The sequence below is a fragment of the Cygnus olor genome, chromosome 6, assembly GCF_009769625.2.
Source record: "Cygnus olor isolate bCygOlo1 chromosome 6, bCygOlo1.pri.v2, whole genome shotgun sequence".
Lineage (NCBI taxonomy): Eukaryota > Metazoa > Chordata > Aves > Anseriformes > Anatidae > Cygnus > Cygnus olor.
This window is the reverse complement of record NC_049174.1, coordinates 25,044,186-25,068,355: the sequence shown is the minus strand read 5'-3', so window position 1 is coordinate 25,068,355 and position 24,170 is coordinate 25,044,186. Positions and strand designations below refer to the sequence as shown.

Below are 24,170 nucleotides of genomic sequence, written 5' to 3'. Positions count from 1 at the left end.
TCACCGCCCCCGGCCCGGCCCGGCCCGGCCCGGCCCGGCCCGCAGCCGCCCTGAGGAGGGAGGAGCTTCCCCTTGGACGCCCAGGGGGTATTTCCAAGTCCCCCTAAGGGGACTGAGGTGTCCCCACAGCCACTCTTCGCCCTGCGGGCACTGAGGTGTCCCCACAGCTCAGCTCACCCCCCCTTCCCCTTTCAGTCGCATCTTCAAAGGTTAAAAATACCCCCCTGTGCTCTCACTCCAGCAGGACGAAATAGGTTTGTAATTTCCTCAGAGAAATTAATAGTTCTCAAATTGAGGTTGTCTTTGGGGTGTTTTGTGGGTTTTCAGCATTTTTATAGGTCAGCAAGCTGCCGAAGCAGAGCGCAGCCAAGGCTTTAGCTCATTTTCTGATGAAGTTCTGTGCAATAGCAGAAACCCAGATAACGTTGCTTTGATAGTAGCACAAATTCAGGCACCATTTTTAGGGCAGCTGTAACTAGAACTATTTTTTCCATAGAGTTAAAACGAAAAGATGAAAATAATTTTTTTTTTTCTTTTCTACACAAAGTGTAAATATTTTGTGGAGTTCTCTCTCAACTTCCAGGAACAATTCTCAGTTTATTTTTCCTTTTGGTCATGGTGCAGTTCGTTTAAGTCCAGTTCAAAATAACAACATAAGCATCCCTCCCTCTCCTAGAAAATTCTGTTTTCACATAAGTACTTGTTATAATAAATCTGTGTTGTTACGTGCACATCCCTTGCAGTCAGTGTGGCTTAATAATTCAAAGATGATTCATGAGAATTTCATTTTCAGACAGTAATTTTTTAGTGCAGTACTCTGAACCTTCCCAATAAACATTCCAAGAAATTTTAAGAGAAGCGAGTCATTCATTATTCATATATGCAACTAAAAAAAAATAAATCTATGTTTTCAAAGCCTGATAATCACTTCAGACGAGAGAGCTGTGTAGTCCTGTTCTGCCTTCCTTGTGAGCAAAGAGAAAGCAACATGGAAATCTTTGCATACCTTGCATACAATTTATAAATGTCTCTTGATTGACCAGAAATATGCTCTGGATGCTTAGATGGTTGGACAGGCCTGAAATTAAGTCAATTAGGCTTCTGTAAATCCAGAAACCCAACTAGTGAGGGCCAGTCCCAAATTTTCAATGCCTCTTAAGAAGACTGAATTTTAAACAAAAGAAATACAAAAAGAATTAAGTGGTCTAACTTGTGCAGTGTCTCACCTAACCTCTCCTGTTCGGGATTGTTTCAACCCCACCACACCCCAAGTGTGGCTCTCTGTGAACATTATACAAACAAGACGAGGTTTGTAGGAAGAGGTAATACCCTTTATTAGACCAATTAGGATGGCTGGCAAAATTAGACACGGTTTCAAGTACATAAAATATCCTTCTTCAGTTAAAATAGAATAGTCTTTCTCCTATTCTTCAAACAGAAAATGAAAATCAAGGTTAAATACAAGTTGGAATCAATTGCTCAAAGTTGAATTAGATATGTATCACACCATTTTTGCAGTTCATTTTATCCTGCAGACTAGAAGGGATGTTAACAGGCGGCAACAGAAGGATGGCAAGCGCATTATGTCCTTGGGGAAAAAGAGGCAGTTTATAGCCTGTAGGCTGCTGAAGGACTATTAAATGAGGAGAGCGAAGGGAAAAATCTGTGCAGTATCACCAATGTTGTTTGTGGGTGTTGATACCCAGTACATGATCCTACAGACCTTGCCATGCCTAGGTCTATCAAACCCGTGTCTTTTACTGCTTTATAAATGTGACTGAGTGGAAACCAGCAGCCAGTGAATAAAGTTAAGTACATTCAAGTACATTCACAAGATGGTAGAGTCCATCTTGCAAAGATGACTGTCTCAAGGGCGGAAGGTTTGCTCAAGAAACGTGTTGCTACAAGCAGATGTTTCACAACCTTTGCTTTAGGGAATTTGTGTGTTGTCCTGCATGGCCCATGCTGCCTCGGACTGTGTGTTGAAAGGTTTGCATAAAGGCAGCGTAAGCAAAGGTGTTAAATACCTTCATCTTTATAGTTCCTAGGAACACTGGTATAAATATGCACCTGTTTATCCTTTCCTAATGCTTTTTTTTTTTTTTTTTTTTCCCTCTTGCGCTTGCAGTCTTTCTGAACTGTACATTTCCCTGTCATCAGGAATTCTCAACTGTAAGAGAAAAACCGGGGCTGCCATGGTGTCCCATCCACGTTTACACTTGTGACCACGCGATGAGGCTGGAGACGCATGGCAGAGCACGCAGCTGTAAGTCGTGCCAGCTCCATGCTGCACCTGATGGCACTGGGACGGAGCAGCCTCCCTGCAGCGTTCGTCTGTGCTGAGGGGACAGGAGAAGCGCAGCAGCACCGCAAAGACCAAGCAAGTTTCACTGTTGCCACCTCATCAGTTTTTGTGCCAGGCAGGTCTCAAGACAGAATAGGAAAAGACCGCTGCTGTTGGTTTGCTTAGCCAATGTGACCGCAGTGACGCCTGCAATAGAGTATACAAGTAGCATGCTTTGTGGTATTATTTATTTAGGAACTGTGAGTAACTACAGCCGTAGGGTTCTCATCTTTGCAATTCTGATGGTTTAACAAACAGGGAAAACATTAGCATATTTTTATTAAGGTACAAAATACACCCCATTGTTGCCTAAAACATTTAAAAACGTGAGAAAAGCTCTGTATGCTCTAAATCAGATTAAAACCTTTCTGTATAAGGAATTGTGGCAATACTGTGTTTAGTATAACAAGAGTTCTTTATCAATTGAAAAGGAAAAGACATGCTGGCAATCTGAATTTAGCAACAAAGAGTAAAGCAGTTAAAAACCATTGTGTCATCCACATTAGTTGAGCTTTGAATGTAGAAGAGCAAATCATATGAAACACATACACAACTAGGTAATATCAAACAACCTAAGGTTGATATTGTACACATCTGTAATAAAGTACACTGACTACTTAATTGTGAGGATTTAAGGTACTTTTTTTTAAAGAGGTAACCTTTGAAATGCAAATGGTTGCACTTTACACACAAAGTGGAAAAGAAAAAGATTCACTTTTGGAATGATGCATAGATATAAGACACTTTCTGGATTATGCATATCACCTTTCAGCCGCTGATATTACCTCTGAGCAACAGCAACAAAAAAAAATTAAAAAGTGCCAATACTGTGAAAGGAAAGCAAAGTTATTAAGTCTTGAGTGCATTAACAATTTCTGAGAAAAAAAAAAAAAAACAACGCAGGGTTTGGGATTTTTTTGTTTCATTTTTTTCTGCATTTTAAAAAAAGGCAACAGCCTTACTGGTGCAGGTTCAAGACGAAAACAAGACAGTCAAGCTCATAAGGTACAAATAAGGTTCTATATAGGTTAAGATTCTTTGGAAACTGCTAAGTATAAAGGAGTTTTTAATCCAGACTACTGTCTTTTTTTGGCTACTCCAAAAATCTATGGGAGTTTCCAGCTTACCATCAGTTGAAATCTGTTTTGCAATTGCCAAACAAATGCAAGTGAATTTTTAACTAACCTGTGCTTCCATTCACTCACATGCACATCGAAGCCACTGATTGTGCAATAACATACGTCTCACAGCAGCATATATATGAATCATAAATCAATATTAAACTGACCAGAGCAACAGAAAATATTCTGTCTTTGCAGTCTTTCAGTCTGTTTCTTAAGTCGGCAGCTGTAACTGCGCTGAGGTGACAGGTTCTATAAGGGAAAGTTGATAAGATTAGAACTGCACCAACAGCACACCGAGAAAGGGCAGTATATGTGTCTGAAGTTAGGACAATGAAATTGCATTTAAAACAAATGCAGAATGCATCATACCAGCATAGAAATTGCAATGCTGGCTATATCAGACCTTCCCTTATAGAAGCTCCTGCTCTGGGAGCAGCGTGTTTCTTTGGACTGGAGAGATTCACTGCATGTCTGGCAAATGATTCCTTGTAAAGTAAACCTTAGGGAGCCAACTTAGCTGCAGTTTTGGCTGAGGAAAGTGATGTTATAGAGCAATGAGCTCAGTTACCATATTCTTTTCTTCAAGAAGATCAGAATATAATTGTAACTTGTTTTCCATACGTTCGAATTTTAAAATAGACTGGGCAACTTACTTGATGACTTGCTTAAAGTAAATCCAATCATGCTAGCAACTTAGATTGCCTGCTGATTTCAATTAATGCCCATACATAAAGCAAACAGGTATCAACTGATCATGCTGAAAAAACAACCCCCCAAAGACCTATGTATCACACAAGGTGCTTTTGATAACTTGGTTTTCTGAGCCTTATAAGGAGAGTCTTTAAATATATTTTTATCAATTTTTTTTTCTTTGAGCCTTGTTTCATTCTTCCTCCTCCTCTTCATCTTCTTCTCCTTCTCCTTCTCCTTCTCCTTCTTTTCCCATTGTTTCCACAAGGAGTTCTGCGGTGCATGTTGCTTCCCCAAGGCTGTTAACAGCTTTGCAGGTGTATTTGGCATCATCGTCCCCACATACTTCAGAAATAGTCAAAGAACAGTTCCCATCCTCATCATAATCTATCTGAAAGTGACGGGACTCCTTGACAGGCTGATCGTCTTTGAACCACATTACCTCAGGGTCAGGGTAGCCTGCAATAGTGGAGAGAGACCAGCAATTGCAATAAACGAGTATTAACTCATCTGTAATTACTTTAAGCTCCAATTTCACATCTGTGTGTGGATATGCCAATATGCTGATACACAGATATTTCACTGAATTCAGTGTAAAATAAATGCAAATGATCTGAGGCTTTTTTTTTTTTGGAAAGTTAGCTCTGAGGTACTATTTAGATACCACTTTCCATCAGTTTTTCAATGTCCACAGGCAGCTTTTTGTATGTAGAAAGGGACTCTTAATAGCGTGTGTGAGGCTTACCTTATGGTGTAGCTTTTGTGGGACCTGCAGCTCCCAACATTGAGATTTAGAGTGTAAAGAGTATGGTGTTTTGGGCTACAACTACAATTCAGAATACTTCTCAGGTTGCTTTGTTGCAGCTGTTCTGAATTTTCCTCCTCCTAATGTGTTCCTTACAAACCAGCCTGTCCTGTGAGGTGACCATGGAACTCGCGTTTCTCATTTGTCTTTGTTAGGATAAACAAGGGAGTCTAAGAAAAGCATTTTAATTATGCAGCTCGGAGGGAGTTTCCGAGCCTTGTGTGAAGCAAATGGCTCTGCTGTACTCGAAGCACCCGGAGCAGGGCTGTACAGTACATGCTGAAGAACAATCCCTTATACAGTACTCTTGGCTGGTGTAGCAAACTGAAGGCTCGTCTCAGCCAAGTCCTGGACTGTGACGAGAGGGTGACTTCCCGCTGAACAGAAATAAAGTGCAGGAATCCCTTATGCACAACGACCATTACAGAGATGCACTGGAAAGTCTAGAACACCAGCAGTTCCAAACATCCACCCATTTTATTCCATGCAGTACTTAGGCACATACCCCTCACGCTGAGCATCCATCAGCACCAATAATCCATCCTCACATCTCCGCTGTGAGGTAGGAAACACAGGCAGTGAAAGAGATTAGGAGCACAGAAACAAGCAGAAGGTCAGTGAAGCAGGTTCTGAAACTAATTTTAAAATTAGAAATTATCTAATTTTTAACGCATGCAGTATGGTACCAACCCTATTCATTTTGTTTTAACAGCACTTCTCTTCCTAATCTCCAGTTTTTGTCAACAGCTGTAACATAGGAACTTCAATCTCATTGCAATAGAAATGCTAGCAGTCAGCCTTCAGGCTATTAGGCTGACCAAGCGAAGCTCCTTAGGAGTCTTCTCATAAACTTGTTCTATCTGCATATTCCAGTCTGAATTTTCTTTCTTGAACTTGCAAGTTAAAACAACAACAACAACAAACACATGCTGTTTTCTAGCTGTGACTTTGGTAACGAGCACAATTATATTATTACTTCTGCAAATACATTTAGGGACTTCGTTGCCTTTAACACAATGCATGCATAGCTTAAAGTCATCTTAATATCACCTGAAACTTGTCTTTCATTTCAGACAATGACTCCCTACTTCTTCTTAGTTTCTGGTTATCAGTCTCTAAGAGTAACTCTTGCAACTTACGGCACTACATTGCATCTTTTTTTTTCATTTTCTTTTTAATTGTTTTCACCCTCAAAAATCATCCTACTGCTCCCACTTGGTATTGTAAATTAGTGACTCACATGTAGACTCTTGGAGGCTTCTGCTCTATGGCAAGCACAGAACAAGCCCATGCTGCTCCCAGTAAGTTCTGTTACTACAACACATCCATGCTGTGACATGCAGATATTGGTAAACCAAAATGACACCAACACAACAATAACACAGGGAAAAAAGAGCTAAACTACAGCACAATGCAGAAAGCTGGCAGGGAAAAAGAAAGAAAGAAAAAGAAATATGCTAATTGAATGTACCTTCAATTTTGCAGTCAAATCTAGCAGCACTTCCTTCCACAACCTCTATGTCGAGGATTGTTTTAGTGAAATATGGCTTTACATGGGGCTTTTCCTCAGCCACTTCTTCAAGAAAAGCATCTGGAGGAGAGTGAAAAGGTAGTTAGTTATTTTACAGGGGATGTTCTCAAAAGATGCATTGCATTTTTTATGGTAATGAAAGCATCTTTTATTTCATTTCACTTAATTCTTCAAGGCTGATGGGACAGTCAGGACATTAATTGCTTAGTTCTGTGCCAGTCTTTCACAACTGAACAACTATTCAGACCATAAATAGAATGAAATCAACATGCAGGCCACCATGCTATGAATAATCTTTTTTTTTTTTTTCCTTGAATTTGCTTGTATGCAAATCCAGACTTCTGCTCATCAGAGGGGTAAAGTACTTCAACTTGGACCAGGCCCCCCGCAATCTGTGTGAGTATGGCAGGATGACCGACTTGATTTCCAGAAGTGTCAAGCATCTGCACCTCTGATCGATATACACCACAAATCCACATTTCAAGTGGGGATTTAGGGGAATAATGTAGGCACATTATTTGTATTTTTACTGTTTATTTATTTATTTATTTTTGTTTTTTGAAATACTCCTGTCTGAGAGGCATGGTTAAGCCCCAGTACAGCTCTTGGTTACAGCAAGTGTTAATACTTTACTGCTTGCTCGCTTGCATGAGAAGCTAATACATCACTGCAATCTTTATATAAACACACATTCCCAAACTGATACAAAGCGCAGCTGACAAATCTGCCTTAATTCCTTGCCTTTAAAAAGAGAACAATTTACTGCCAGTACTTACACTGGGGCATTTTGAGTAGCAGAATACAAGAACAATGACTTTTTGATAGATATATATATATTTAAAAAAAAAAAAAGGTAACAACAGAAAGAGAGAGAGCAGAAATAACCTCCTCAATGATTGGTCTCTAGCATTTTGCTGAAAGTTTTAGTACAATTCATGGAGAGGTAAAAAGGTGGTGCAGCAAGGTTCTTACCTTCGTTCTCTAGTTTGTCTGCATTTATCGGGCTGGTAGGCGAGCTCCCAGAGGCCTTCCTCCCACTCATACCAGAAATCATTGCCATGGATGACAGTCTTCCTATTGCTCGGACAGCATGGCCTGTTTTCTAAGACATAACACAAAAGGCTTCTGATCAATCCAATCCAAAAAGCATGTGATTTTCTGTAACAATGGTGCTTCGGACAAATTAGCTGGGATCTCTGCAAACCGCACTGGAATTGTTGGACAAACTGCTTATATATAGCTCTGATGTTTTAGGAGAGACAGAGCAGGCTGGTCTGAATTACCAAATTTAGTTGCAGATATAAACTTCCCCTGATGAACTCATACCTAAATGAATGTCTCTGTTAGCTGAGGATAAGAAGCACTGTGCAAGAGGACAGCCAGCAAAAAAGCTATGTACTGTTTAACTGGAACTTAGTTCTGGAGGAGGACGGGTTTCTCGATAGCCTTATGGGCTGGACTGAGTTTCATCAAGAATGAACAAGCAGCTAATACGAAACGGATGAAAAAGTACCATCTGCATGATGGAAGCAGACCTCTGACAGGCTCGAGAATCAACCACCGGGATACTAAAATACACGCAAACTACATTGCCTCCAGTATGGATGTGTGTATTTTTGTACAGCTTGCATGAGCTCCTAAGAAACACGTAAAATATAATGTAAGAGGAAATATAAGGTAGATTTACATAAATTAGTATTTTGTAGGGAATCAAAAAGCTGGATCCAGCACTTTATGTATCAGCTACCCCAACTATCAGAATGGCACAGATGGACCTGCTACAACACTTCCAGCATTAAGAAAAAAGAAGACGTGGACACCAGATAGGTCAAATAAATTTGTTAAACCAGTCTGACTGAATCCTGAGCTTGGTGCCTCAACAGGACAGGAGCTACTGGTTTAGGAGAATGAAGCTACCTCAAAATGAAGTTATCTTTAGACAGGCCAGGTGGATAAGCTTTTACTACAGTGTTCAGATTTCTTAAGGGTAACATATACCCCTGGCCCTCAGCAGCACAGAGCGGGCAGGGAGGAAAGGCAGTCAGACCCCCAGAAGCACAGGCAAATCTACTCTTGGGCTCGCGACTCCTGTGCCTTCCAGTAGCCTGACATGGATTCACGTGTTACATGTGCGCAGCCGTGCACCCTCCTCCTGCTCGCCCATAGGCACCAAACCTGCTCACTGCATTCACACACTGCCCGCATGGGAGTTTCCCCTTGCAGCAGAAACTGCCTGGCACGACGTGTTTCTTGGAATCACAAACATTAGAAATACAGAGACTTATTAGGATAACAAGCCCACTTGTATATCCTCTTCATTACCTGCCATTTTCTTCTGGCCATATATTTCTTCATCCTATCTTTGGAAAGTTTTTTGGCTTCCATGTTTTTGGTGTCTTTTTGCAGCCATGGATGCTGAAGACATTGAGTACAATTTAAGCGACTCCTGTTTTTACATAAAAAGACTAGTCAGTGTTGCCATTAACGGTAGCTGCTTTAACATTATTTCTCTCTCTCTTTTCTCAGAGCTGATTTTTCTGTTTCCTAAATTTAGCAATGTAGATCACGTGGCACTGCTTTCCCAGCCATGCTCTCTTCCCAAACTCACTTTCTCAATTTCTGTAATTTTCTTTCTTTCTTTTTCTTTTTTTTTCCTTTTTTTTTTTTTTTTTTTTGAGAGAGAGAGAGAGAGAGAAGGCTGTACATTTTTGTCTGTGAATAAAACATTACAAAACAAAGCATGAAAAGCCATATGTTTTAGGCATGGAACATATACAACAGAGCCTCGATGGCAATGATCCAGCTACCTCATGCCTGCCCTGTCCCAGATCTCCTTTCCTTCGCTTATGGAAACTTCCCCTTTCCCACCACTTAATATCCTCCTTCCCTGCAGCACTAAACATAAAAAAAAAAATAAAAAAAGAAACATCCAATTCTCTGACCAAGCCACACCCATTCTCCATTTTGTTCGTGATACACACACAAGTAACCCTCTGTTCTCTATCTATCCGATTGCAAACTCATTGGAAGAATGTTTCCTCTCCTTGGTTTGTTCCTTTGTTTGTGTGCTGTACACAGGGTTTCCAACTCTGATTTTTTTTTTCTTTCTTGCCCAATTCCTAGATTTGTAGGAAAGCTGTGGTACTCAGAGGCACCGCATTCAAAAAGCAACACACGAGCTAAACTGAGCGAAACTGCAGCCCATTCAGATCAAGACAGAGCATTTCATGCAGAATCTGCAGTTCTTACAGAGTGGTCATGCTACAGTAAAGGGACGAGGAGGCACACAAAGCCTCAGGCTGCGTCTTGCCTGAGGGAAAGCAAAAGCAGAACGTGCAGACGATTTAAAGTAAGCCCTCCATTGAGCCCCTGTGCTGTAAACTAAACGGGAGCTGCACACACAGACAGGCGGGCACGCGGAGCTCCTTATAAAGTATTGCCAGAGGTGCCTGCGGCGATGTGGAGGTTCACAGCGGGGGAAACAAGAATAGCAAGTTCAGCTAAATGCAAACAGAGAGAGTGTATCAAGTCCAACGGCTTTACTTCATATCTTTCTTCAGTAGATTGCTGATAAAGTCCTTGGCATCATCAGAGATTTCATCAAAAGCCTCATCATCGAAGTCCCACGTTGCTGAGGTTACGTTGGCCAGGGTTTCGTTGTCGTTGTCTCCCATGAAAGGAGAAAGCCCGCTGACCCTGGGGGCAGAACAGACAGACAGGCACAAAACAAACAGTGACATTTTGCAAATGGAGGAAATTAAAATAATGCGTGACAGCTCCGATGTCCTGCAGAGCTCTGTCAGTAAAAGCTCCCTTCACCCCCCCTTTCTTTTTAATAAAAAAGACACAAAGCTCACTACAGATAGTCATGTGGGGAGGAAACTAGAATTGACTGCAAAACTGAAAGGAAAATGTTTCTGCTTCTTTCTCTCTTCCCAAGATTTTTGAGGAGTGAACTAGAACTAGGTGAAAGTGGAGCATACCAGATTTTAAGTGACTTGTGTAGTTCTGCGTAAATAATACTGCAAATTTCACACCAAATTCAGTTGAGTATCTTTTGTGTGTGTGTGTGTGTGTGTGTTTTCAGAGTGACCTTCCTACCCTTACCATCAAATACAGGTTTCTGTACATTTTATTCCATTTATTTCTGCAGAGAGAACCCAGGAAGAAAGATGCTGCATGAAATCAGGACACTCAAGGGGCTATTTTGTAAACAAAACCACACACAGCCCTCTCCCACCCGCAAATTATATTGCTAGATAAAAGAGTCCTACATCACTGCAGGCTCTAGAGTTATGCAGATGCACCCAGAAGTATTTTGGTCTTTATGTTCTCAGTCAGTCGTGATGATGCATGAAATGGAAATAATATTCTTTTATAACATAAGTTGAGCTTCCAAGGCTTTTAACTCAATGTAACTGATAAATTGCAAGTGAAAGGCAATTACAGAACATCATGGTGTCATTTTTGCAGAGTATCTTTCCCTCGTTTAGCTTTGTTGTTTATTATACTGTGTCTTTGTGCATCCAGATACTTCTGATATCTGTATATATCACCCTTTCAGTAAAAAATTTCAGGCGAAAGGTTGCTTTATTCCTTGGAACTGCAAGCTATACAGTTTTCCAGGTCTTCTCCCTGGCATGCAATTTACATAATAACCTATTCTTCACGAAATTTTACAGACTTTATTTCCTTTGTCTGTACAATCATGTAAACCACTCTCTTAAACAACCAGTTACATTTCAACAGCATTTTTTTGTTTTGTTTTGTTTTTTCCCTTGGAAAAATAAATGGAACTTATTAGTGTTCCGAAAATATTATATGGAAAATATTGCGAAGCCACTGAATATCACAGAACAGATTGGTAAAAAAAGAGATTGGGATCAAATAAAGTGAGCTATTAGATTAATAAGATTAATATTATCTCCAGTGAAGTTATTTTGCTACTATTTTGTTACTAATTACATTCAAAATCTCATTCAGAATTTGTTCTTATGGATTATACTTCTATAGGCAAAGCAGGAAGACACTCTTTGAAGTCTCACGCAAAGCAGATACAAAATCTTTTACCATTTCTGGAAGCTGTGTGCAGTACTGTGGAGTGCAGAGTCGTATACGTATACCTCAGAAATTTGCTAGCAATAATACATGAGATGAAGATAAAAGGTTGTTTTTTTTTCTCCGGCAGAAGAAGGTAAATCAAAATAGAAGGAATCTGCTGTCTTGTTTTCCATTATATGGGGTGCATTCAAACACAACAGTGAAGCCTGCCTTAATAAATGTAGAAGGTGGCATAACCCATTTATGAACGTATAGTAGGCATAAATTGCAGAAAGCTGAAAGATTAACACACACACACACACACACACAAAAATGCTCACAAAACCAGCCTACTTTCCCGTAACTGTTCTCTGTCTTTGACACTTACAGTTTGCCAGGAGAAGTTTTATGCCTGACAGCACTGGCGAGCTGGTGTAGCCACTGCAGAATGAGAAGGACTCTGTTGTGCCCTCATGCACATCAGCAGTCCCGGCCAGGTCAGGTGCTGATGCAAAAGCTCTGTCCTGGAATCTGCAAAGCACTCCTGCAAAGCCTTAAATCTCTCCCCACTCAAACATTTAAAAATTTTCCTGTTTGTAGTAATAGACCATCATTCTCCATAATGTTTTAGGAGGTGAAAAGATCTCATCCATATCACAAGTCTAGATTTTGTCTTCTAGATATTGATTTCTAAGTTGTCTCTTTTTTGACTATGCAGTAAGCACAATAATCTTTCAAGCAATTCAGTGGCTTACAAAAGAGCTCACAATTTATATAAATGACAGGTTTGTGAGGTATTTCTTTAATTCATTATCAATTTAGGGGATGCACGTCTTCTATTTTCACACTGTTCAACTTCCAGAGGAAACACTTGCGTAGGCAGAGCAAGAACAATCCCGTTTCCCTTCAACACTTTGTCGAAGGATGGCAAACGTGACCTTTGCATAGTATTACCACAAATAGTATTATGCAGCTCTTGTGCTACAATAATAGTTTGGCCTATTTCCAGAGATTAAAGCTGCTGTATTGAGAGATCACTTTCATGCTAAAGAGACTGCTGCAGATATTGCCCATTGCTCCACGCTGATATTGCAGATGCAGGGTTTATAGAGACATCTAGCTTTCAGGGCAAAGGGAATGCGTGTCACACATCTTTTGAGGGATGAGGATAAACAGAAGATTAAACAGGTTAAAAAGAAACTTGAGTTGTTTTGTTTGGCTTTTTTTTTTTTTTTTTTTTTTTTTAAGTATTGCATGACAGGATTGTCTGCTAAAATCTTAATTGCTTTTGTAGGATTGACCCATTCCATGCATTTTGTAAATTGCCAGGTTTGTTCCCATTAAGCTGCCACTCGCTTTGCCATTCCAAACACCAGTGTAACAGTACCCATTCCAAGCTTTCAATGAACGTATTTTTGTATTTCTGTATGTGCTGTGCCAAATTTATAAGGTGAAAATAATCTCTCTCTACCACAGTTTTACACTGTGAATCAGTTTCTTTGTCATGAAAAAACTTGTAAGGAGAACTAAGTCCCTGTGTACAGAAAGTAAAAAACTAAACAAAACCACAAAAAAACAAAGCAACTAATGTAGGTTATACCCAGAAATTCTTATCTTTATCACAGATCTCACTGACCTAAGTCTTGGTTGTTCGTTTCTTAATGGCCATTTAAAGTAATAATAGCCCAGCAACTCTTTTGACAGATTATGGAAACAATTTCTTTTTGGAATGCTGCAGCTAAGTGATAAAGATGAGCTACCTCTCCAGAAAATTAATACTGAGCTTACACTGTGAAGTTACTATTAGACAAGAAGCAAGTTGTTTACTGAAAACATTTTTCCAGCTACTTAACCAGGCATCTTCCTGGCGTGGTAAGAACCATTTGTTTAAAAAGTCTTTCACGGTTTCCACTTCTAAATAAAGAAGAAAGATATTTTATCCTCTAGATGATCCTTAACATTTATTGGTCTGTTCTAATGAAGCTCTCAGGGCAGGTTTAGAAGTGTTAAGATCAAAAGGGGCCAATGTAGTCACCAGTCTTACTGCCTGTGTAACGAACACCACAGCATTTCACTTGGAATTCTGTGCATTAAGACTGTCACTAATCCAGGAAAGATGAGCTTGCTGCATGTCCCAAAAAGTCAGACTCTGAGCGTTCCTCTGCGAGCAGTGACTGCAGCAGCAGCAGCTGCTGACACTGAGCTCCTCCTTACTGTTTTTGCATTGCATTAATGAAAAAAGTAACAAATTTCAGTATGAAGAGAACTTCTATCTTGTTCTGATAAAGCTGTGCAGGTCATGCTACATAAGCCCATTAAGGCAGAGATGATAATAACGTCACCCTGGAGAGCACGTAGTAATTTAATTCTTTTACAAGTGAAATAAAACAAATAAATAGACTCACTCTACTTTGTTGGAGACATGCATCCACCATACAAAACAATTTTTTCCGTATCTGAGGGCTGACTCATGCCTGCACCAGTCATCCCAGGGAAGAAATGGACCACTGAGCCCCACGTAAACGAATACAGCTCATTGCTGAAGCCGGGTGAGTACTCTGCTCTCATCCTTCGTTTACGTGCCCAGTGGATTAATGCGCAATCACGCCTTGCTAGTGCCACTGACCAAAGTATTAATTTCCTTTTGAGCAGTAGAATTGTAACATCAAAGGCCTCTTAACTTGCTTTATTGAAAGAACAAGGGATGCTCTCTCATCTTTATATTAACAAGGCTTAAAATTTTAATATGACATAGAGCCGAATGCAAGTCAGCAGAGAGTGCCATGCCTTATCGAAGTCCCGAAATAAAATAGAATTTAGAAGTTGCTTCAGATTACTAAATATTGGAACTACTGGCTATCCAAATGTATCACTGGAAAAGAACTAGAAATAGAAAAAAAAAAAAACACCACACAACAAACAAATTTAGCAAAATAAATTGGACAGAAAGTGCTGGAAAGAATTCAGGAGGTTTTAACCTTCACTAGATAAAGGTTATTGCAAACGCAAAAAGAAACGCTTAAATAGACATAAACGGAGATGATATACACAAGCTATAATATTTGTGGTCTGTTACTTCAAAGACAGTATATCAACTTAAATATGTGGGACAGTACTGTGATGCAGAACAGGACAGAGAGCAAGATAAAAGTGGAAGATAAAAAGCATGAGGTGGAGAATACAAATAGGGAAATTTAAGGAAGAACAGAGAGTGATGAAGAGAGAGAACTAAATGAGCTATCCAGAAAGATTAAGAGGATTTAATGCATAGCTTAGAAATGTGGAAAGGGTACCATTAGTTGTAGGATTAAGTGAATCATGCTGTAAGGAAGACATGCAGCAACCCAGCAGAGTGCAGTATCTGTATTTATGCCTGCATGGCAGAAGGAGAGAGGTTTTCCTGAAGGGTCTTGAAGGAGTGATTTCACTCTGTTTCTTACTTGAGGATACATCCCACCCATTAGTTCTTCTGTAGGGAAGACCCTTCACTCCCAGAGATCTCTTCAGTAGCTCTTTGTGGAGCCTGGGTTGTATTTCTTGTTGTGCAGGACATACCAGGAACACATTTCTCTCTAGGCTGCTTACAGATCTCTCAACTCTCTTGAATCCTACCAGGAAAGAGGTGTTGTCAAGTCATGCAATGCCTCCTGCAGCTTCACTTAAGGCATATGATGGACACAGCAGCAGCTTTGGGCTGTTAGCTACCTGTAGTAGACTTGTCCTTAGGTCCAGTGCCGCAGCAGTGGTCACTTCTTCCTTCATGACCCCACTCACCACATCAGGAAGAGGGAGGATGTAAATGCTAAGTTACAAGCCCAGAGATGGTATGTGAGGCAGACAGCAAGGGAGTGAGTCTCACACTTCGTGAATGAGATTTGGCAATTCTGAGCTTACAATCAAAACAGGAAAGCAGAGTTACAACTAATGAGAGATCCAATTCTCCGTGACTTTTATTTGCATTCTGTAATGGTGATGTGATGGTCCCTTTTGGATCATAGCTCACAGTTATAAGTCTGCAAAAATAGCTGGACTTTAAGGAAGTGAAGACAGATTTGGAGCCTGTCACTCTGGGGTGGGGAGGGAAAGTCCAAGTGATGACTCACAGGTCTCCCCTGACTTCTGTTACTTTATTCTGATGGCAAGAAACAAATGCTGATTACTACTGCTGATCATTCTTGTGGCAATAGTTATGCATCAAAAATGAGATGATTTTCATTGCATTTGGATAATGTTAGTTTCCCCTCATTAGGATTTAAACAAGCTTAAACACGTTAGCAAACAAGTTATTTCACAATGTATTTCACAAGGCACATCGGATCAGGTGTAGCCACCCCGGTCCCATCAGCTGAACATTACAGCATCCAAATACCTTGCTTCTGGTGCCACAGAAGAACAGGGAAGTTGCAGTCCTGCCACTGCCAGCAGACTGACCTTCGGCAAGACATTTCACCTTTTCTCTCTCTGTTTCACCTGCTCCCTTTGCCTTGCCTACTTAGACGATGACGGTGTGACCCACCGGTAGCATACAGGAGCAGCAGCCCTGGCTGCACGACTTAGGAAGACACACAGCTGCTGCCAGTGACTTCTGCTGTGCTTGTCTGGCATTTCACACAAGAGATTACCTTCTTATACTGCAAGTACACAAACCTCATCATATACTTTGGTAACAGATGACAGCAAAAGATGTTAAACCCTCAAATGTGCGTGTCTCCTGTGAATGTTTTGTTCCTTAACGGGTAAAAGGCCTCTAGAGGGCAATGCAGCATTGATTTCAGTGGTGATTTTTCCATAGCCATGCAGGCAGTCTGGGATCTCTGCACCACTTTTCCAGTGCTCTGTAACTCAGGAGGCCTCAGAAACTAGAGAAATAAATGGATTCGTCTTCTGAGTACAGCTTGTGTGGTCTAAATTATTTGAACTACAGGATGATCCAAACTAGCTTTCAAGATCCAGAAAAAAAAATGCTGGAAGTGAATGGAAAATAAAGTCCTGTAAATAAACTGGCAGAGCAAAGTGACCTTGAAAAGTGTAGCACACTTCCCATACAAATTAAATAACAGAAACATTCAGAGTCTTTGCTGGGAGTAAGAAAGTTGATGCAGTAGATTTTGCACAGGATTAGAGAGAAAATGATTTTGCTTAGTTTGGAAATGAGAAGGATATGAGAACAAAAATAGGCTGACAAGGCAAGCAGAATCGCAGACACACTGAGTAAAGGCGAGGCAAACACCTCCGCATTGCCAGCTGCCAGGGACAAGGCTGGCCAGGGAGGGGGGGGTTCTTTTACAGAACAAAGTAAAGCATCAACAGAAGCCTTTTAAAAGAACAAGTGAAAAGTAGATCTCCTGTTCACTGAATATTGAAACTGCAGTGAGGGAAAAAGAACCGTGCTCCAAATTGAGTTTCCCATTTCATTTGTTTATATGGCATGATGTTTTTTAAGTCACAGTTGGAGGAAGATCAACTGATGTACTAGGTGTGAGACCTGGGAGATGCTATTTCCATATACATTTCTCTAAGCCCACTGAAGTTCATAATCACATGTTATCAAATCACGTATAAAGATCACATCAAATACACACCAACCTTCCTGTAAAGTATTTCCATGAGGTTGATCCATGCTACTTATAAAATGTATTTATCTAGTAGTTTGCATTTAATAATAAATGAAAATGCACTGTGAACAGATACAGTAATGCTGGAGTATTTTAGTCTGTCCTGCTGGGGATGTACCCTGAATAAGAAGACCCCCAAATTTCACAAAAATTGTCTCTCTTGAGAATACAAGAATGGGAAGATATTTAGCACATGGCCAACCATTTTTCTTAAACAGCTTGGAGGAATAATAGTTTGAAGTTAATAATAAAATACTGTCACATTGTCCTTTAAATGAGATGAAGTGTTGCTGGTTTATGATGTAGGGTGTGTATCACTAAATGGCTAAATTTCCAGAACTGCTAATTCTGCAGTTCAACAGTTACACCCTTTAGAGAACAGAGAATTTTTATTAATCATGATGGAGGTTGTAATAGAATACAAAAAAAAAAAAAAAAAAAAGAGAGAAAAAAGAAAATTGGAGAACACGGAGAACACGAGTTGACGGAAATTTCACGTGTTCATAAACTGTCGGGATTTGGGTCACAAATAGTAAAGGTACTCACAAGATGTAGCAGATAACTCCTATACTCCACATATCTGTTTCATATCCAATAGGTTCATAGTTTATAACTTCTGGAGCCACAAACTCAGGTGTCCCAAAGAGAACTTTCAGAGAACCTGCACTTTCTGTGAAGAATGAAAGAGAAAACTGTTAACTGCTGCATGCAGGATTTAAAAACAGTTATTCTCCAACAACAGAAAAACCACTTTTGCTCTCATATTTGTGGTTTTGTTAAAGATTCTTACCTGAAAAAAATAAATCATGCCTGAACTGCTATTTTCTCAGCTGACACGTGAATAGTAAAAAAGAATGACATGTTAAGGATCCTTTACCACACAGTACAAGGCACATGCTAAGAAGGTTGCTATTGCAAGGAGTTTGCACAACACCAGGACTAAGAAAGAAGACAACTTTTACTGTTTAATTAGGTTTGGATGTTCTGAAGTACACGAGTGTTTGAGCCTCCATCGCTATAAGCAGTTTCACAAGAACATTTCAGGATTCCAGGGTCAGAAAGGAGTTTTCACAAATTATCCAAGATTTATTAAAGCTCAGGGATCTGTATTTTATGGTAGAGATACAGTAATGATAAAGTTATAATAATAAGAAATATCTATTTCAATCCAACACATTTTTATAGGTTAAACAGGAAAGAGAATCAATACTGGGTCACATTGTCTCTTAATTGAAGTGTCACAGGTAGGAGGTGAAACAAGAAAACAAGAAGATGACGCACCTAATGGATCACTACCTTATCAATAAAAGTGGGTTTGAGCCTGCTCTGAAAACCAGACTTGACTACAAGCATACCTCTGGAGCCCCAAAGTGGTGAAAAAAGGGGAGATATCTTACATTTGGCTCTGCTTGTGGATGCTTCTAAAATGATCCACAACCAAGCTACTGCTAGCAATATGAACTAAAAGAATCAGGTCATAGGACATGGGAACTTTGTCTTTATCTTTCTTGTGCTGACCCACCGGTACTACTCTACTGGAAAATGCAGTGATGAAGGTAGAATAAGAACCTATACAGAATCTAACATTACCAGTTTATGCTACCAGTATGCAACTAGGAGTGATATGTCTAATTTTTACTGATAGTGTGAAACACAATGTAATTCACTAAGAAGATACTAGATAAATCTCAATAGGCTCAATTTCTTTGATGGTTATTCTAAATAGGATAGGAAGAAGAGCAAAAGAATAAGCAAGGGCAGGCAGGAAGGAAACTATAAGGAATAGATTAGGGATGGGGAAAAAAAAACAGTCCCAATTAAAAAAAAAAAAAGTATTATAAAAGTAGAAAAATGTCAGGAGATAAATTGTTTCTGACTTCAAACAAGCTTGGATTTAGGTTGAGATACTCGTGTCCAGTCTGCACATGTGCCTGAACAATCAGTATTTGCCTTAAGTGAGACACATTGCATTGTGCTTATCTTTTGTGCAAGAGTAGCATCCGGATTAGGCACAGTACAATGATAGAGGGAGGAACCATCCCTCTCCCAAAGAGATTACCATCTAAACAAAGCAGATATGAATGGGAAGAAAAACAGATGTAACAGATTCCAATCCTGCTTCTGCTAAGGTAACCACATGCACATATTTCCAGCTCTGTAATCAAGAGAAAAGCTTGAAAAAAACAACAAAACAGCAGGTCAAAGTTTGGAGAAGACTACAATAAAAGTTGTTTGTCCACAACACTGAATCAGTACAGAACATTTTTATTGACTCGAACTTCCATTACTTTATTTTGCAGCATAAATGCTGATCCAAATTCTGATGATGCATTTACAGTTACCTCCACTGAAAACTGTTTAGTCATTTCATAAAATGTAATCATGCATCTATGCTAGTACTCTTTTGATTTATGTAAATCCCCAGCTTACAACATGAAAATTGAAGGATATATGGGGTTAAGAACTTCCCTCAGGATTGCACAGTATGCTTGCAAGAAATTTAGGCACTACCATAGTGAATTCATTCACAATTGTGCCAGTTTCTCATTTTAAATGTTGTGAAACACTTTTTGCACTGCTCAAATGTGATGATAATAAATTAATTGTGGAAACCTCATTTTCACATGTAATCCCTGCTTTCAGAGACTCTCTGCTATGCAGAGAGAACCCTTTTCTAGGGACAGAAACAGAAGAAAGTCTGGGAGCAGTCCCAGGAATTCACTTTGTTCTCCCCATGCAAGTTCACCAACAACAAGATCCTTTCTGCCAGACATCTGATTAGCCTTTAAAAATCACATGCAAAAGATATTCCACAGCATCCCTATACTCATGAAACCAGAGCCTTCCTACAACAAAAAGATCCAACCTAAACTGATTTAGCTAGAATGAAGACGATGTCTTCTCCATAGTGGCAATGAGAGATCCCCCTTCCTTTCCAAAAACAACTAGGAAGCCTAAGATACCATTTTCCCTGTTGCCTTTTTTCTAAGGTCAGCACCCACATTTTTTTTCCACCTGTCCTTATGAAAAATTACCAAAATTTGTCACAAAGAGCCTATTTTCTAAAAGCTTCATCATGATCGTCCAAATCTCAGGCTCGGATTTTCACATCCAAGTTTGGAAGCTTTTCTGTGCACTGTGTAAACTACCATGAGCCACTGTGTATGCAAAAGGCTGGTGTATGAAATGTGCTGCCCATAGGTCAGAGAAATGTTTTTTGAAAACATGGCATTTGAGTGCAAGCATACAAAGTGAAAGAACTGATACAGCATTTTCTGTGTATAAAAGAAAAAAAGAAAAGAATAAGACCTTTTCTATGCAGTAATATGTCAAATCTTTACTCAGATGTTTACAAGCTTGGTACACAGTAGGATCTGTGTTTGGATATCACTTAGTTCAGACAGAAAGCTGACAGGCTAGCTGGAAACTGTTGCCGGCACTGTGTAGAGTCAACTGATTAATAAAAAAATATCTTTACAGTACTCAAAACCCGTTCTCTTCTCCTCGAGAAGTTTATCTTAAACAATTTTCTACATGTGTTCCTCAGCACACCAAAAAAGGTCAGGAAAATATCCCACTGCGGCTTTGGTATTTCCTGACAGTATAAGAAAACTAATTAGCTGCAGCAAATGACGGCAGAAGGAGCTGATTCTATTTTCTCTAAAACTGATTGAAACAATGAATATTTAGAACCATCAGTTTGCGTTAGTTACAAAAAAAATTACAAATAAATCTCAGAAGCTGAAATGCAAAATCAGTCACTGCTCCCTTTGGCAGTCCCTTGCTTGAGAGATATCTGCTGCATCAGGGACGTGGACACAGTACGAGGGCTCCTAATCCCATATCTATTCCATCAAAGTGAATTTGACAGTCAATTTCAAAATCACAAGGCTTGAAGGAATACAAATGGAGGAATGTGCTGTCAGTTCTCCATGTAAGACAATTAGCAAAAAGAGGTCATGTAGTAAGAATTGTTTTAGCAAATGGAACATTAGGGGCATGGAACGGGAGGACACATTCTCTTGCTATGGAAATGCCACACACCCTGAATTGTCCAGAACAGCAGGCTGGTGAAAGAAACAGCAATTACCTACAGTGTAACTTTGCAAGAATTAGCAATTAGCCAAATGAATGTACAGCATTGTAAAACCAAAATCAGGTTCAATGCCCATAGCTCTCATCTTTCTATGTTAAAAAAAAAAAAATTATATACAGGTTAGAGATTTGCCACATACGATTTGACGGTAGCAGCTCACAAACTGGTATCAGCTTTGCAATATACAGCCGTGCCTCTACATTAACAGAAAAATGGAAAACCTAATGGGTATGAACGAGCCCCTGGAAACAGGATCTTCCTTTTGCTGAATGTGGGTTTAACCAGGGTGTCAAGTTATGAAGGTAGCTGAAGAAATTTCTTTGAAAAGGTGTTTTGTTGTTACATGCCTGTCTGTTGCTGTTGAAATCCACTCACTTCAGCAGTAAAACTATAGTTTTCCAGGTTGACAGCTGGAACATCCTGGGATGAAGTCTTTAACACAGCTGGTAACAAAAATCTCACCACTGGCGAAGGAACATAAATGGTGCGCTACTCTTTTTTTTTAATGAATGAAATAAACGCTTATATCTCTTAGTTCCAAGACTCATGTAATGTTGTGAATGAGATTCATGCAAAATTCATTCAAGCTGAATATCTGAAATCTGAAAAGCAGATTTGTTTTTCCCTACTCGTTCAACATACCATTTTTTGGTTTGTTTTAGTAAAATCATATTCTTGAGTATGTTGTAGTCTGTTACTTAAGTATCAAAAGACGTAGGATGAGCAGCATATAGCAGGTAATAAAGAACAGGTTTCAATTTCAAAATTTACTCTTACGAAAATGTTCTATTTTTTAATAAGTATTAATTATAATTTTGTTTAAAGAGTGAAGGGGAAAGATTATAACTAAGAATATAGCTGTAGGCAACTTTATGCAGAGTTGTTCTAATCAATTTAATGGCAAGAGTGACAAAGCTCAGCCAGTGTAACATCTTCATAAAGTGTTTTAGCTCCTTTTAATTCTTGGAATTATTATTATTTTCTTTCTTGTGAAAGTGCAGGATTAAAAAAGATCAGTGTGTGATTTTGGCATTGTTTAACACTGAACAAACACAACTGGAGAGCTGCCTTCTAAAGCTGAGTTGACAGTGAGCAATATGAAAAGAAGAACCCTCCATGGTCTTTGGCTTTCAGATTGCAGATCATTCTGGAAAATTTAGTCCAGAATGAATGAAAAGAAACAACTAAAAACACCTTAGGATGAGGAGGAGCTTGTCAAATGGAACTTTTTTTTTTCCATTGTGATATTTTAAGTAGTATTATTTTATTAGTCATTTTGAGCATGACCAAAACACACCTCTTTATAGAATTCCTCCTGTATTTTACGTATACAACAATATGTTACTAGTTAGGATGGGAAATGAGAACACTAATAGGTAGGTGTAAATTCAGTGTAACTATCCATACTTGGAAGTCTTCAAGAACTTCACCATAAATTCTGCTGTTAAAAAAGTTTCAAATATTTGTAATACTACTCATGCAGGTTGAGGTTTTGTTCCATTTCTTAGAGTTAGAAAGTTAGTGTTTTACAGTTTCTCATAGTAAAAGTAATATTTGTTAATATTCGTACTTTTGTATATTTTACCTTGCAATCTACAGGTATACTATGGCCATGGAAAAAAAATAGCTACTTTCTGCAAACTTTCAAAGATGAGGTGCCCTTCTCTCTCTCTGGAAAGTCTTATTTTCCCCTTTTCTATTTTTTCCTAATTTCATACTTATTTGTATAAAACATGTCTGTTTACTCTTTTATATGGAAGAATATAATGGCAAGTATGATTTAATGCTTGTCCTGTCCCTTTCCCCATATCATACTGAAATAGAAAAGTCATTACCTAATCTTCTTGCAAGTCCAAAGTCAATGAGTTTGATACTTGTACCAGTCTTGTTGACACACATAATATTTTCTGGCTTCAAATCCAAGTGCACAATACCCTGCTTATGGATGTACTGAACTCCTTCTGAAATCTGTCTCATATATTTAATGCATTCTCTCTCTGTCAGTTCAAAGTCTTCATCAATAATTCGTTCAAAGAGTTCTCCTCCTGAAACCCTAGGAAAGACAGAAAAAAGAGGGCTTCTGTACCATTTTCATTTTGATAGTAATCAAACTATTTCCTTTACACAAATCCAAGTATTTCAAGCTTGCAGTAGTCACTCCAGGATACAATCTACATTTTTTAATGTCATTATCCTTTATCGTTCAGCCACCTGCACCTGGCTGTCAATTGCGTGCAATGTGGTTGTCACACCTCTGACATGTCCATGCCACCACTCCAGACTCCAAACTGATGTTTCTCACTGCTTCCTTCCTTTCTATGATCCATTACTACACAAGTGCAGATAACATAATTTAGAAATCAAGAAAACTACAATACAGGATAGGAGGGGAAAAAAGTGTGGAGCAAGAGTATGATCCCAAAGTATGGGACGGGTCGTAGAAAAGGACAAAACTTTTAGTAGATTAGCAAAAAGGCATTTGGGAAGAAGGGAGGCTGAGGGTGACAAAGAATGTCTGCAGAAGGAAGAATTCAAACAATATGTTTAATTGGAATGGAAAGCTCAAAGGGTAAATTTCTGACCCAAGTGAGCTCAGTGGGAATTTCCCCCTTAGCTATGGCAGGGCAATATAATCCACTACTCTTTCAGTGCTGGTATTTTTAGCTGAACCATCATCACACTCCTTGTAGGTCAATTCCATTTTTATGTTCATTTAAGATGTGAAATAAGTAGTCTTTCCAGGGTAGAATCTCCTGGATTGGACTCTCTGTGGAACTAAAGTGGGACAGTTCACATAGATTTAATAAAACAAAATGCATTTCTTTTTATTTTTTTTTTAATTCTGAGTAATCACCAACTGTTTCATCTGTTCGTGTCCAAAGATGGGAACTATGTTTTTGGATGTAGCAGATGAATGACTGATAC

At 39.2% G+C, this 24,170-nt stretch overlaps 1 protein-coding gene across 7 annotated transcripts in view; it reads right to left on the bottom strand.

The window, feature by feature from the left end:
* Positions 1-4,343: 4,343 nt before the first annotated feature.
* The window catches only part of MYLK (myosin light chain kinase), a 208,572-nt gene continuing 188,745 nt past the window's right edge, over positions 4,344-24,170 (bottom strand). For 6 of the 7 annotated variants that reach the window (XM_040562079.1, XM_040562078.1, XM_040562080.1 and 3 more), the window contains 7 exons: positions 23,081-23,298; positions 17,696-17,819; positions 10,038-10,190; positions 8,817-8,940; positions 7,467-7,596; positions 6,435-6,554; positions 4,344-4,617 (listed from right to left, as the gene is read on the bottom strand). In XM_040562079.1, the coding sequence (XP_040418013.1) occupies positions 4,352-4,617; positions 6,435-6,554; positions 7,467-7,596; positions 8,817-8,940; positions 10,038-10,190; positions 17,696-17,819; positions 23,081-23,298 (1,135 nt within the window). In that variant the 3' untranslated portion in view covers positions 4,344-4,351. Of the gene's footprint in view, positions 4,618-6,434; positions 6,555-7,466; positions 7,597-7,820; positions 7,840-8,816; positions 8,941-10,037; positions 10,191-17,695; positions 17,820-23,080; positions 23,299-24,170 lie in introns of those variants that run through there. The other variant, XM_040562085.1, reaches the window with a different exon arrangement.